The following is a 14,902-nucleotide window of genomic DNA, read 5'->3' as shown; positions in this document are numbered from 1 at the left end:
TTCATAGGATGTGTGTGCTCGTTAGCCCATGTACAGCCTACCTCCTGGATGTATGCAGGCAGCTGGATGGTGGGGTAGAAGGTGTGTTTGAGGACTCTGTAGAACCTAAAGAAGGTGTAGGCCAGCAGCACCAGCAGGAAACATGCTACCAGGGAGACCAGGAAGTACAGGAAGATCTGCCACCTCTGGGTGTCACCTGTGGATGAAGACAATCACACATAAGTGTCCTTCACACTACATTACAGTGCCCTCATTAGTATGTAAATACTCATGTAAAAAAAAAAATAGATACAAAAAAAATACAGTATACTTACTCACACAGATACAGGTAGGTTACACACACACACACACACACACACACACACACACACACACACACACACACACACACACGTCATGCTATTTCGAAACCAATCTCAAAGTCTTTACCTTCTGTCTGCATGCACTGGGGTTCTGTGTAGCCGCTTGTCTTGTTGTAGTAGTCGTAGCGAGACTGAACCCTGACACAGTACCACGTCCAGGCCTCCAGCTCAGGCAGCGTCACCAGGTTGTTGCTAGAGTTCACCAAATTAGGTTTCAGACCCTGTTCAAACAATAAAAACATGTTAAAAGAGGTTTTTGCAAAATGAAATAAGATAGGGCTGTGTTTCCCAAACCTCTCTGGAGTACCTCGAGCCATTCCACTTACTTGATGTAATGCAGTACTAGCACAGTTGATTCCACTGGTGAACTGATCACCAAGCCCTTCTTCACATGAACCATCTGTGCTAGTACTGGATTATATCAAGTAAGTGGAATGGCTGCAGAAGAGCAGATACTATTGATGTTGAAGCCCTGGGGGAGTTACAGAGAATATGTAATAAGAGCTTTGCATTCAATCTGATGCGCATTTGAATGCCCTGTCCGATATCGGACAGAATAAAAACCCTGAAGGTGGCCAAAACCTGAAACGTGTTGGCTTTACTTTTTACAATAAATACGCTTTTTTTATATTCAACCCTTCACACTCGTGGGGATTGTCCTACGTGGATAGGGCTAAATTGAAATCTTACAGAAGAAATATGAAAAGTATATGCATAACCATGAGTACACAACAGTACACCTGACAAGACTGAATCCTAACATTACACTTGATATATTTTTATTTCTTCATATACATTTTTCTTTTTACCCCCTTTTTCCTCCCCAATTTCGTGATATCCAATTGCGATCTTGTCTCATCGCTGCAACTCCCCAACGGGCTCGGGAGAGGCGAAGGTCGAGTCATGCGTCCTCCGAAACATGACCCGCCAAACCGCGCTTCTAAACACCCACTGCACCAATGTGTCGGAGGAAACACCGTTCAACTGATGACCGAAGTCAGCCTGCAAGCGCCCAGCCCGCCACAAGGAGTCGCTATAACGTCGAGGAGCCAAGTAAAGCCCCCCCGGCCAAACCCTCCCCTAACCCGGACCACGCTGGGCCAATATTCCTGGAAAATGTGAGGTAGGTGCAACATAAGACAAACAAATTACAAGGGTTTGAGTGAGAGGTCCAACTGGTGTTTCCAAGTGGCCACACACCTCAAGTGCACAGTCCCTTACATAGGATGCCACTACAGTAACAGGTCGATAGCAACAATTGATAACCTGATGTACCTTTTCAGACAGTAGAATTCTGCTCCAGCATAGAATATTTGGTATTGTTTACCTGAAAACAATAAATGTTGCCGATTGATGTGCTGTTGTTTTTATCGTAGGGTAGATTTCTTATTTTCCTACAAAATGTATATTTTATGAACTTCAAAGAACTTTTCTTACGCCTCGACCACACCAACAGCATCATTGCATTTTGGTACACCAGAAGTACATTCATTTCCAATGGAACACTGCGTTTGCCTCGCAGCATTGAGTTGCAGAGGCAGTTGCAGTGCGTTCTGTGTGGTGCATACGTTGGATTTATCGAACATACGCGTCAAACTATGTGTAGACGGCTTGACAGAAATGGTAGCAGAAGGTGAATGTTGAACTTTTGTTGCACACATATCCAGATGATGCTGATGATCATTTGATTGACAGTTCTGGTTGCCTAGAAATGGATGTTAGTCCCGGCATTCCTTAACAGACAAGTTAAATGCCTGTTCAGTGGCGCTTCGAAACTACCTCCAGAAAAGGTTTTGTTGCGGCATTTAAAAAGCCGTAATGTACCCTTTCAGACAAACATACATGCCGTAGTGCTTTCAAGGAGCCACATTCCATACGTCTGAAAGGGGCATTATTGTGTTGTGTTACATAGAAAACCTACATAGAAACCCTGCATAGAAAACCAGAGTTGGAACACAGGTGTGTTCTTTTTAAGGTTTTGGTTTAGAGTGTTACATGTTGTGGCTTCTGGTGTGTGGGGTTTTATAGCAGTCACAGGGTTACTGAGGGGAGGCCCAGGTGCCTTAAGGGACCATAGAAAAGGGAAGTGTGAGCTGGAGAAACAAAGATATTTTTAAAACTTCTCTCTGAGCATTTCTAGTTGTTCCAGAAAAATAATCAATCTGTCCTAGTTTCAGCTAGAAACCAAAAAAAGTAAACATTTACATTTTTGTCATTTAGAAGAAGTGACTTAGTACATCCATTTTAAGGTAGCTAGGTGAGCCACCACATATCACAGACAGTACATTTTCCACCAATAAAGTAGCTGTCAGTGCTAGTAAAGAAAAGACAGTACCCGAGGGTCATCGGACAGGCTCCAGTACAGGATGTGGTAGGACAGGGAGAGGATGTGTTCCTTCATGGAGCCCTGGGTGCTGGTCAGGGGGTCAGAGATGGTCACGTCCAGCAGGTTCCCCACAGGAGCCAGCTCCACCCTGGACGGTGGGCCCAAAGCAGCTAGACAGGGGGAAGAACAGAAAAATAAGAAGCATAAATAAACTCTCAGTAGTCATCAAGTCAGAATCCAGCCGAGCCAACTCCAGAGAACGATTATTGGTGATCGATAGCGGTCTTCCTGTGCTAGTTGTGTGTTAGGGTGTCTACGTACAGTACCAGTCAAAAGTTTGGACACACCTACTCATTCAAATCAAACTTTGTCACATGTACCGAATACAACAAGTGTAGACCTTACTGTGAAATGCTTACTTACAAGCCCTTAAAAAAAAGTAACAAGTCAATGAGCGGGGATACAGGTTAGTAGAGGTAATTTGTACATGTAGGTAGGGGTAAAGTGACTATGCATAGATAAAATAGTGAGTAGCAATGGGGGGGGTGTAAATAGTCCGGGTGGCCATTTGATTAATTGTTCAGCAGTCTTATGGCTTGGGGGTAGAAGCTGTTAATTAGTCCAGGCTCCAGTACCGCTTGCCGTGTTGTAGCAGAGAGAACTGTCTATGACTTGGGTGACTGGAGTCTGACAATTTTTGGGGCTTTCCTCTGACACTGCCTAGTATATAGGTCCTGGATGGCAGGAAGCTTGGCCCCAGTGACGTACTGGGCCATATGTACTACCCTCTGTAGCGCCTTACGGTCAGATGCTAAACAGTTGCCATACAAGATGGTGATGCAACCGGTCAGGATGCTCTCGATGGTGCAGCTGTAGAACTTTTTGAGGATCTGAGGACCCATGCAAAATCTTTTCAGTCTCCTGAGGGGGAAAGGTTGTTGTTGTGCCCTCTTCACGATTGTCTTGGTGTTTTTGGACCATGATAGTTCGTTGGTGATGTGGACTCCAAGGAACTTGAAACTCTCGGCCCGCTCCACTACAGTCCCGTCGATGTTAATAGGGGCCTGTTCGGCCCGCTTTTTCTTGTAGTCAACGATCAGCTCCTTTGGTCTTGCTCACATTGAGGGAGAGGTTGTTATCCTGGCACCACACTGCCAGGTCTCTGACCTCCTCCCTATAGGCCGTCATCGTTGTTGGTAATCAGACCTACCACTGTAGTGTCGTCAGCAAACCTAATGGTGGTGTTGGGAGTCGTGGGTGAACGGAGTACAGGAGGGGACTAAGCACGCACCCCTGAGAGGCCCCAGTGTTGAGGATCAGCGTGGCAGATGTGTTGTTGCCTACCCTTACCACCTGGGGGCGGCCCGTCAGGAAGTCCAGGATCCAGTTGCAGAGAGAGGTGTTTAGTTCCAGGGTCCTTAGCTTAGTGATGTGCTTTATGGACACTATGGTGTTGAACGCTGAGCTGTAGTCATTCTCACATAGCGGTTTCTTTTGTCCAGGTGGGAAAGGGCAGTGTAGAGTGCGATTGACATCGTGTCATCTGTGGATCTGTTGGGGCGGTATGCGAATTGGAGTTGGTCTAGGGCAGTGGTTCCCAAACTTTTTATAGTCCTGTACCCCTTCAAATATTCAACCTCCAGCAGCGTACCTCCTCCAGCACCAGGGTCAGCGCACTTGCCATTATTGTAAGCCCCACCCCCCCCCCCCCCACACACACACACACACACTATACGACACATTTATTAAACATAAGAATGAGTGAGAGTTTGTGTCACAACCTGGCTCGTGGGACAACGAGCTCTTATAGGACCAGGGCACATATAATAATCAATAATTTTGCTCTTTATTTAACCATCTTGCATATAAAACCTTATTTGTTCATCGAAAATTGTGAATAACTCACCACAGGTTAATGAGAAGGGTATGCTTGAAAGGATGCACCTAACTCTGCAATGTTGAGTTATATTGTTTTAAATCATTTTCCACACAGTCTGTGCCTGTATTTAGTTTTCATGCAAGTGAAGGCCGAGAATCCACTCCCACATAGGTACGTGGTTGCAAAGGGCATCAGTGTCTTAACAGTGCGATTTGCCAAGGAAGGATACTCTGAGTGCAGCCCAATCCAGAAATCTGGCAGTGGCTTCTGATTAAATTTAATTTCCACAGAGCCGCTTGTTGCAATTTCAATGAGGCTCTCTTGTTCAGATAATGGTAAGTGGACTGGAAGCATGAAAGGGATAATGAATCCAGTTGTTTGTGTCATCTGTTTCGGGAAAGTACCTGCGTAATTGCGCAACAAACTCAGGTGCTTTGCTATATCACATTTAACATTGTCCGTAAGCTTGAGTTCATTTGCCCACAAAAAAAAAAAATCATACAATGATGGAAAGACCTGTGTGTTGTCCTTGTTAATGCAAACAGAGAAGAGCTCCAACTTCTTAATTATAGGCTAAATTTTGTCCCGCACATTGAATATAGTTGCGGAGAGTCCCTGTAATCCTAGATTCAGATCATTCAGGCGAGAAAAAACATCACCCAGATAGGCCAGTCGAGTGAGAAACTCATGCAAGCGGTCAGACAAGTGAAAATTATGGTCAGCAAAAAAAACTACGATTTTTTCTCAATTAAAAAAAAAACGTGTCAACACTTTGCCCCATGATAACCAGCACACTTCTGTATGTTGTAAAAGCGTTACATGGTTGCTGCCCATATCATTGCATAGTGCAGAAAATACATGAGAGTTCAGGGACCTTGCTTTAACAAAGTTAACCATTTTTCACTGTAGTGTCCGAAACGTCTTTCAAGCTGTCAGGCATTCCCTTCGCAGCAAGAGCCTCTCGGTGGATGCTACAGTGTACCCAAGTGGCGTCGGGACCAACAGCTTGCACGGGCGTTAACCACTCAACTACGTCTCCCTGTCATGGCTTTTGCACCACAATTACAGATATCAACATGAGCCGCAGCTACGTTTGGCTACATATGGACCGTTAATGGAATTCCCGCGAGAGATTAACAGTTAATGTGATTGGATGTTAATTATTTGACTAGGCTACCCTTATTTGACATAGTGTTATTTCGCTGAACACTAGATGGTTTCATTTTATTTTTGGCAGTGAAATGAGCCTACTCAGGCGAGAGAAAACAAAACCTCACCCAAATGTATAGCCCCGTTGGAAATTATAAATGGACCGTTTTAAAATGTGAAAAAAAATAAATAAATCAACACACTTTTTTTTAAACGTGAATCACAGTTTTATTAGGCGTACCCCCGACGGCATTTTGTTTGAGAATACCTGGTCTAGTGTATCCGGGATGATGCTGCTGATGTGAGCACTTCATGGCTACTGACGTGAGTGCTACGGGGCGGTAATCATTTTAGGCAGGTCTGCTTGAAACATTTCGGTTTACAGACTCAGTCAGGGAGAGGTTGAAAATGTCAGTGAAGACACTTTCCAGTTGGTCCGCGCATGATTTGAGTACACGTCCTGGTAATCCGTCCGGCCCCGTGGCTTTGTGAATGTTGACCTGCTTAAAAGGTCTTGCTCACATCGGCTACCGAGAGCGTTATCACACAGTCGGCCGTAACAACTGGTGAGCTCATGCATGCTTCAGTGTTACTTGCCTCGAAGCGAGCATGAAAGGCATTTACGTCACTGGGCAGCTCGCGGCTGGATTTCCCTTTGTACTCTGTAATAGTTTTCAAGCCCTGCCACATCCGATGAGCGTCAAAGCCGGTGTAGTAAGATTCAATCTTAATCCTGTATTGACACTTTGCCTGTTTAAATGGTTCGACTGAGGGTGTAGCGGGATTTCTTATAAGCGTCCGGATTAGTGTCCCACTCCATGTAAGCGGCAGCTCTAGCCTTTAGCTCGATGCGGATGTTGCCTGTAGTCCATGGCTTCTGGTTGGGATATGTATGTACGGTAACTGTGGGGATGACGTCGTCAATGCACTTATTGATGAAGCCGATGACGGAGGTGGTATACTCCTCAATGCCATTGGATGAATCCTGGAACATATTCCAGACATTTGAGAAACAGATGTTTCACAAGTCCTCAACTGGCAGCTTCATTAAAGACTACCCGCAAAATACCAGTCTCAATGTCAACAGTGAAGAGGCAACTCCGGGATGCTGGCCTTCTAGGCAGAGTTCCTCTGTCCAGTGTTATTTTGCCCATCTTAATCTTTTCTTTTTATTGGCCAGTTTGAGATATGTATTTTTCTTTGCAACTCTGCCTAGAAGGCCAGCATCCCGGAGTCGCCTCTTCACTGTTGACGTTGAGACTGGTGTTTTGCGGGTACTATTTTATGAAGCTGCCAGTTAACCTGTTAGGGCTAGGGGGCAGCATTTGCACGTCTGGGTAAAAAAAATGTACCCGATTTAATCTGGTTACTAATCCTACCCAGTAACTAGAATATGCATATACTTATTATATATGGATAGAAAACACTCTAAAGTTTCTAAAACTGTTTGAATGGTGTCTGTGAGTATAACAGAACTCATTTGGCAGGCAAAACCCTGAGACATTTTCTGACAGGAAGTGGATACCTGATGTGTTGTATTACCTTTAAACCTATCCCATTGAAAAGCACAGGGGCTGAGGAATATTTTGGCACTTCCTATTGCTTCCACTAGATGTCACCAGCCTTTACAAAGTGTTTTGAGTCTTCTGGAGGGAGATCTGACCGAACAAGAGCCATGGAACGATGATGTCCCATTAGACACCTGGCGCGCGAGTTCATGTTGGGTACCCTCGTTCCAATACGTTATAAAAGAGTATGCATTCGTCCACCTTGAATATTATTCATGTTCTGGTTAAAAAAGGCCCTAATGATTTATGCTATACAACGTTTGACATGTTTGAACGAACGTAAATATATTTTTTCCCCTCGTTCATGACGAGAAGTCCGGCTGGCTTAGATCATGTGCTAACAAGACGGAGATTTTTGGACATAAATGATTAGCTTTTTTGAACAAAACTACATTCGTTATGGACCTGTGATACCTGGAAGTGACATCTGATGAAGAGAATCAAAGGTAATGGATTATTTACATAGTATTTTCGATTTTAGATCTCCCCAACATGACGTCTAGTCTGTATCGCAACGCGTATTTTTCTGGGCGCAGTGCTCAGATTATTGCAAAGTGTGATTTCCCAGTAAGGTTATTTTTAAATCTGGCAAGTTGATTGCGTTCAAGAGATGTAAATCTATAATTCTTTAAATGACAATATAATATTTTACCAATGTTTTCTAATTTTAATTATTTAATTTGTGACGCTGACTTGACTGCCGGTTATTGGAGGGAAACGATTTCCTCAACATCAATGCCATAGTAAAACGCTGTTTTTGGATATAAATATGAACTTGATAGAACTAAAAATGCATGCATTGTCTAACATAATGTCCTAGGAGTGTCATCTGATGGAGATTGTAAAAGGTTAGTGCATCATTTTAGCTGGTTTTATGGTTTTGGTGACCCTGTCTTTGACTTGACAAAACATTACACACAACTCTTGTAAATGTACTGTCCTAACATACTCTAAATTTATGCTTTCGCCGTAAAACCTTTTTGAAATCGTAAAACGTGGTTAGATTAAGGAGATGTTTATCTTTCAAAGGGTGTAAAATAGTTGTATGTTTGAAAAATTTGAATTTTGACATTTATTTGGATTCAGATTTGCCGCTCTTGAAATGCACCTGCTGTTGATGGAGTGCACCACGGGTGGCACGCTAGCGTCCCACCTAGCCCATAGAGGTTAAGGACTTGTGAGGGGTCCGTTTCTCAAACTAGACACTAATGTACTTGTCCTCTTGCTCAGTTGTGCACCGGGGCCTCCCACCCCTCTTTCTATTCTGGTGAGTGTCAGTTTGCTCTGTTCTGTGAAGGGAGTAGTACACAGCATTGCACGAGATCTACAGTTTCTTGAAAATGTATCGCATGGAATAGCCTTCTCAGAACAAGAATAGACTGACGAGTTTCAGAAGAAAGTTTTGTTTCTGGCCATTTTGAGCCTGTAATCAAACCCACAAATGCTGATGCTCCAGATACTCAACTAGTCTAAAGAAGGCCAGTTTTATTACTTCTTTAAATCAGAACAACAGTTTTAAGCTGTGCTAACAATTGCAAAAGGGTTTTCTAATGATCAATTAGCCTTTTAAAATTATAAACTTGGATTAGCTAACACAACGTCCCATTGGAACACAGGAGTGATGGTTGCTGATAATGGGCCTCTGTATACCTATGTAGATATTCCATAAAAAATCTGCCGTTTCCAGCTACAAAAGTCATTTACAAAATGAACAATGTCTACACTGTATTACTGATCAATTTGATGTTATTTTAATGGACACATTTTTTTTGCTTTTCTTTCAAAAACAAGGACATTTCTAAGTGACCCCAAACTTTTGAACGGTAGTGTATGTGGGAACTGATTCAAGACTGTTGAAAAGCATTCCAGGTGAAGCTGGTTGAGAGAATGGCAAGAGTGTGCAAAGGGTGGTTACTTTGAAGAATCTGAAATATATTTTGATTTGCTTAACACTTTTTTGGTTACTACATGATACCATGTGTTATTTCATAGTTTTGATGTCGTCACTATTATTCTACAATGTAGAAAAGAGTAAAAATAAAAGAAAAATCCTAGAATGAGTAGGTGTCCAAACTTTTGACTGATAATGTATGTTGGTGTGTGGTTGTGCTCAGATACGTAACTGCCTTTTTGCAACTGTGTTTATTATTTTGTTATCTTCTCAAATTTACAGCTCTTTAGTTTGTTTTTAAATCGGTGCCAAAGTCAGGCTTCCCCATTTCCTCTCTCTCACCGTCTTTATCGGGGCAGAAGTCTTTAAGGACCCAGTCTGAGTTCAGTCCGTCTGCACTGGCTCGGACCCTGAGCACATACATGCCCAGGTAGTGCAGATCAGAGCCTGTGAAGTTACAGTGGGTATGTATGGTCCTCTCACATACACGGCTCCAGTTCTTCTTCTTCCTCTTCAACGCATACTTCCTATCGGGGAGAGAGAGGGTCACTGATTTACATTTTAGTCCTTTAGCAGACATTGCTCTGGATAAGAGTAATTAGGGTTAACCGCCTAGCTCAAGGGCACAGACAGATTTTTCACCTAGTCGACTCTGGGATTCTAACCAGCAACCTTTTGGTTACTGGCCCAATGTGCTCAACTGCTAGGCTACCTGCTACTGATGAGAGGCAGTCTTGGCCAAATACCAGATCATGATACTCATATTGTACCGCAAGAAAAATTAGACCAGCCACAGTTTGGGTGTACTGTAGCATGTGAGATGTATTATAATGTGACATTGTAGGGGTGGAGGATGTGTCCTAGAGTGTGATACTGTGTGTGTGTGTGTGTGTGTGTGTGTGTGGTGACTTACCCCATGTACTCTGCAGTGAAGGTAACAGTGTTGCCTGTGGTCATCTGGTCCCGGTCCCAGTCCCATGTTAGTAGGTACTCTGTGTTCAAGGTGATCAGAGTCAGGTTCTGAGGTACAGGCAGCTCTGCAAGCACTGAAACACACAAAGGAAGACAGGGTTATTAAAGGGTCTTGGCATATGTCTTGCAGAGCTTCTCTAGGGTAGGGGGCAGTATTTTGAACGTCAGGATGAAAGGCGTGCCCAAATTAAACTGCCTGCTACTCAGGCTCAGAAGGTGGGATATGCATATTATTAGTAGATTTGGATGGAAAACACTCTGAAGTTTCTAAAACTGTTTGAATGATGTCTGAGTATAACACAACTCATATGGCAGGCAAAAACCTGAGAAAAATCCAACCAGGAAGTGGGAAATCTGAGGGTTGTAGTTTTTTCAAGTGATTGCCTACACAGTGACTTAGGGTTCGTTTTGCACTTCCTAAGGCTTCCACTACATGTCAGTCTTTAGAACGTTGTTACAGACTTTTACTGTGAATATTGAGCGAACGAGAGGGCCTGGAGTCAGATGAGTGAGGAAATGACATGAGCTCAGAGGTGCGCGCTCACATGAGTGTGAGCTGTGTTCCTTTTCTTTTCTGAAGACATTGGAATTGTATGGTTGGAATATTACTGAAGATTTATGTTAAAAACATGCTAAAGATTGATGCTATACATCGTTTGACATATTTCTACGAATGTAAATATAACTTTTTTTGACTTTTTGTCGTGACATTTTTGCACGCTTCCTGCATTTGGAGTAGTGGACTGAACGCGCGAACAAAAGGGAGGTATTTGGACATAAATTATGGACTTTATCGAACAAAACAAACATTTATTGTGGACCTGGGATTCCTGGAAGTGCATTCTGATGAAGATCAAAGGTAAGTGAATATTTATAATATTATTTCTGAGTCTTATTGCCTGCACAAAATGGCGGGTTTGGTTTCGTGTCTGAACGCTGTACTCAGATTATTGCAAAGTGTGCTTTCGCTGTAAAGTTTTTTTGAAATCTGACACAGCGATTGCATTAAGGAGAGGTGTATCTATAATTCTTTGAATAACAGTTTAATATTTTATCAACGTTTATGATGAGTATTTCTGTAAATTGATGTGCTCATTCACCGGAAGTTTTGGGAGGCAAAACATTTCTGAACATTACACGCCAATGTAAAATTTTTTTTTTTTTTTATATATATAAATATGAACTTTATCGAGCAAAACATACATGTATTGTGTAACATGAAGTCCTATGAGTGCCATCTGATGAAGATCATCAAAGGTTAGTGATTCATTTTAGCTGTATTTCTGGTTTTTGTGACGCCTCTCCTTGCTTGGAAAATGGCTGTGTGGTTTTTCTTGTCAAGGTGATGTGCTAACATAATCTAATGCTATGATTTCGCCGTAAAGCCTTTTTGAAATCGGACAATGTGGTTGGATTAACGAGAATCTTATCTTTAAAATGGGATATAATAGTTGTATGTTTGAGAAATTTGAATTATGAGATTTTGTGTTTTGAATTTGGCGCCCTGCTATTTCACTGGCTGTTGAATAGTGTGTCCCACATACCCAAGAGAGCTTAGGACTGATTTCATTATTCACGATTGTCCTCATTTGGTATGGTATGCTATAGGATGTGAATTGGGGTCACTTCCATGTAAAAGGATCCATGAGCACCAACATGTGAAGTTCATAGGAGAATATCAAATTGGGTGCCAAACGAAAGCAAAGAGATTATATTTTTGGGATGACAGGATCGATACATTTTACATCTTACAAATTTGGCACAAGTACACCTTTGATTTCTGGTCAAACAGATTTTAGAAAACATCTTCCAGAAAAATTGTGAAAGGTATTAGAAATATACTGCTCAAAAAAATAAAGGGAACACTTAAACAACACATCCTAGATCTGAATGAAAGAAATAATCTTATTAAATACTTTTTTCTTTACATAGTTGAATGTGTTGACAACAAAATCACACAAAAATAATCAATGGAAATCCAATTTATCAACCCATGGAGGTCTGGATTTGGAGTCACACTCAAAATTAAAGTGGAAAACCACACTACAGGCTGATCCAACTTTGATGTAATGTCCTTAAAGCAAGTCAAAATGAGGCTCAGTAGTGTGTGTGGCCTCCACGTGCCTGTATGACCTCCCTACAACGCCTGGGCATGCTCCTGATGAGGTGGCGGATGGTCTCCTGAGGGATCTCCTCCCAGACCTGGACTAAAGCATCCGCCAACTCCTGGACAGTCTGTGGTGCAACGTGGCGTTGGTGGATGGAGCGAGACATGATGTCCCAGATGTGCTCAATTGGATTCAGGTCTGGGGAACGGGCAGGCCAGTCCATAGCATCAATGCCTTCCTCTTGCAGGAACTGCTGACACACTCCAGCCACATGAGGTCTAGCATTGTCTTGCATTAGGAGGAACCCAGGGCCAACCGCACCAGCATATGGTCTCACAAGGGGTCTGAGGATCTCATCTTGGTACCTAATGGCAGTCAGGCTACCTCTGGCGAGCACATGGAGGGCTGTGCGGCCCCCCAAAGAAATGCCACCCCACACCATGACTGACCCACCGCCAAACCGGTCATGCTGGAGGAAGTTGCAGGCAGCAGAACGTTCTCCACGGCGTCTCCAGACTCTGTCACGTCTGTCACATGCTCAGTGTGAAGCTGCTTTCATCTGTGAAGAGCACAGGGCACCAGTGGCGAATTTGCCAATCTTGGTGTTCTCTGGCAAATGCCAAACGTCCTGCACGGTGTTGGGCTGTAAGCACAACCCCCACCTGTGGACGTCGGGCCCTCATACCACCCTCATGGAGTCTGTTTCTGACCGTTTGAGCAGACACATGCACATTTGTGGCCTGCTGGAGGTCATTTTGCAGGGCTCTGGCAGTGCTTCTCCTTGCACAAAGGCGGAGGTAGCGGTCCTGCTGCTGGGTTGTTGCCCTCCTACGGCCTCCTCCACGTCTCCTGATGTACTGGCCTGTCTCCTGGTAGCGCCTACATGCTCTGGACACTACGCTGACAGACACAGCAAACCTTCTTGCCACAGCTCGCATTGATGTGCCATCCTGGATGAGCTGCACTACCTGAGCCACTTGTGTGGGTTGTAGACTCCGTCTCATGCTACCACTAGAGTGAAAGCACCGCCAGCATTCAAAAGTGACCAAAACATCAGCCAGGAAGCATAGGAACTGAGTAGTGGTCTGTGGTCCCCACCTGCAGAACCACTCCTTTATTGGGGTTGTCTTGCTAATTGCCTATCATTTCCACCTGTTGTCTATTCCATTTGCACAACAGCATGTGAAATGTATTGTCAGTCAGTGTTGCTTCCTAAGTGAACAGTTTGATTTCACAGAAGTGTGATTGACTTGGAGTTACATTGTGTTGTTTAAGTGTTCCCTTTATTTTTTTGAGCAGTGTACATCAAAACAGACCCCTGCCAACTAATAACCACATTTAGCATTTGGATAAATTATTTGCCTTCTGTAAGTTTAAGAAACATTGCCTTGTAAACCCACATCACACATATTCTCCAATTTCTCTCCCTCATGAGGTAGTATAATTAAAGTTCACAGAAGTAACAAGGTAGACCTACCAATTATTGTTTTTACTTAAATACATTTTTGTTTATGAATTATTAAGTGATTAAAACTCATAATTCTGTTACCAAACAATTACAACACATCCATTATGTATTTAACTGACTGCAATAGGAAGACAGTAGTCACAAACTACGGTTGGGTCACCTGCTACTGTCCTCCCTTCCACTGGCATACAGTTATGTTCAGCTCATAGTGTCTCCTGCTACTGTCCTCCCTTCCACTGGTATACAGTTATGTTCAGCTCATAGTGTCTCCTGCTACTGTCCTCCCTTCCACTGGTATACAGTTATGTTCAGCTCATAGTGTCTCCTGCTACTGTCCTCCCTTCCACTGGTATACAGTTATGTTCAGCTCATAGTGTCTCCTGCTACTGTCCTCCCTTCCACTGGTATACAGTTATGTTCAGCTCATAGTGTCTCCTGCTACTGTCCTCCCTTCCACTGGTATACAGTTATGTTCAGCTCATAGTGTCTCCTGCTACTGTCCTCCCTTCCACTGGCATACAGTTATGTTCAGCTCATAGTGTCTCCTGCTACTGTCCTCCCTTCCACTGGTATACAGTTATGTTCAGCTCATAGTGTCTCCTGCTACTGTCCTCCCTTCCACTGGTATACAGTTATGTTCAGCTCATAGTGTCTCCTGCTACTGTCCTCCCTTCCACTGGCATACAGTTATGTTCAGCTCATAGTGTCTCCTGCTACTGTCCTCCCTTCCACTGGTATACAGTTATGTTCAGCTCATAGTGTCTCCTGCTACTGTCCTCCCTTCCACTGGTATACAGTTATGTTCAGCTCATAGTGTCTCCTGCTACTGTCCTCCCTTCCACTGGTATACAGTTATGTTCAGCTCATAGTGTCTCCTGCTACTGTCCTCCCTTCCACTGGTATACAGTTATGTTCAGCTCATAGTGTCTCCTGCTACTGTCCTCCCTTCCACTGGTATACAGTTATGTTCAGCTCATAGTGTCTCCTGCTACTGTCCTCCCTTCCACTGGCATACAGTTATGTTCAGCTCATAGTGTCTCCTGCTACTGTCCTCCCTTCCACTGGCATACAGTTATGTTCAGCTCATAGTGTCTCCTGCTACTGTCCTCCCTTCCACTGGCATACAGTTATGTTCAGCTCATAGTGTCTCCTGCTACTGTCCTCCCTTCCACTGACATA

The 14,902-nt window shown here is 43.5% G+C and overlaps 1 protein-coding gene across 1 annotated transcript in view; it reads right to left on the bottom strand.

The window, feature by feature from the left end:
* Nucleotides 1-14,902, bottom strand: part of LOC106581895 (interferon alpha/beta receptor 1a) — a 37,661-nt gene that overhangs the window by 10,053 nt on the left and 12,706 nt on the right. Inside the window, exons 2-6 of the mRNA XM_014164331.3 lie at nucleotides 10,089-10,221; nucleotides 9,518-9,702; nucleotides 2,698-2,858; nucleotides 430-583; nucleotides 42-196 (exon numbers count right to left, since the gene is read on the bottom strand). Coding sequence (XP_014019806.3) covers nucleotides 42-196; nucleotides 430-583; nucleotides 2,698-2,858; nucleotides 9,518-9,702; nucleotides 10,089-10,221 — 788 coding nt within the window. The remainder of the gene's footprint in view (nucleotides 1-41; nucleotides 197-429; nucleotides 584-2,697; nucleotides 2,859-9,517; nucleotides 9,703-10,088; nucleotides 10,222-14,902) is intronic.

This window comes from Salmo salar, chromosome 21 (assembly GCF_965601325.2).
Source record: "Salmo salar chromosome 21, fSalSal1, whole genome shotgun sequence".
Taxonomy (NCBI): Eukaryota; Metazoa; Chordata; class Actinopteri; order Salmoniformes; family Salmonidae; genus Salmo; species Salmo salar.
The sequence above is the reverse complement of the archived record's forward strand: the minus strand, read 5'-3'. Positions and strand labels throughout refer to the sequence as shown.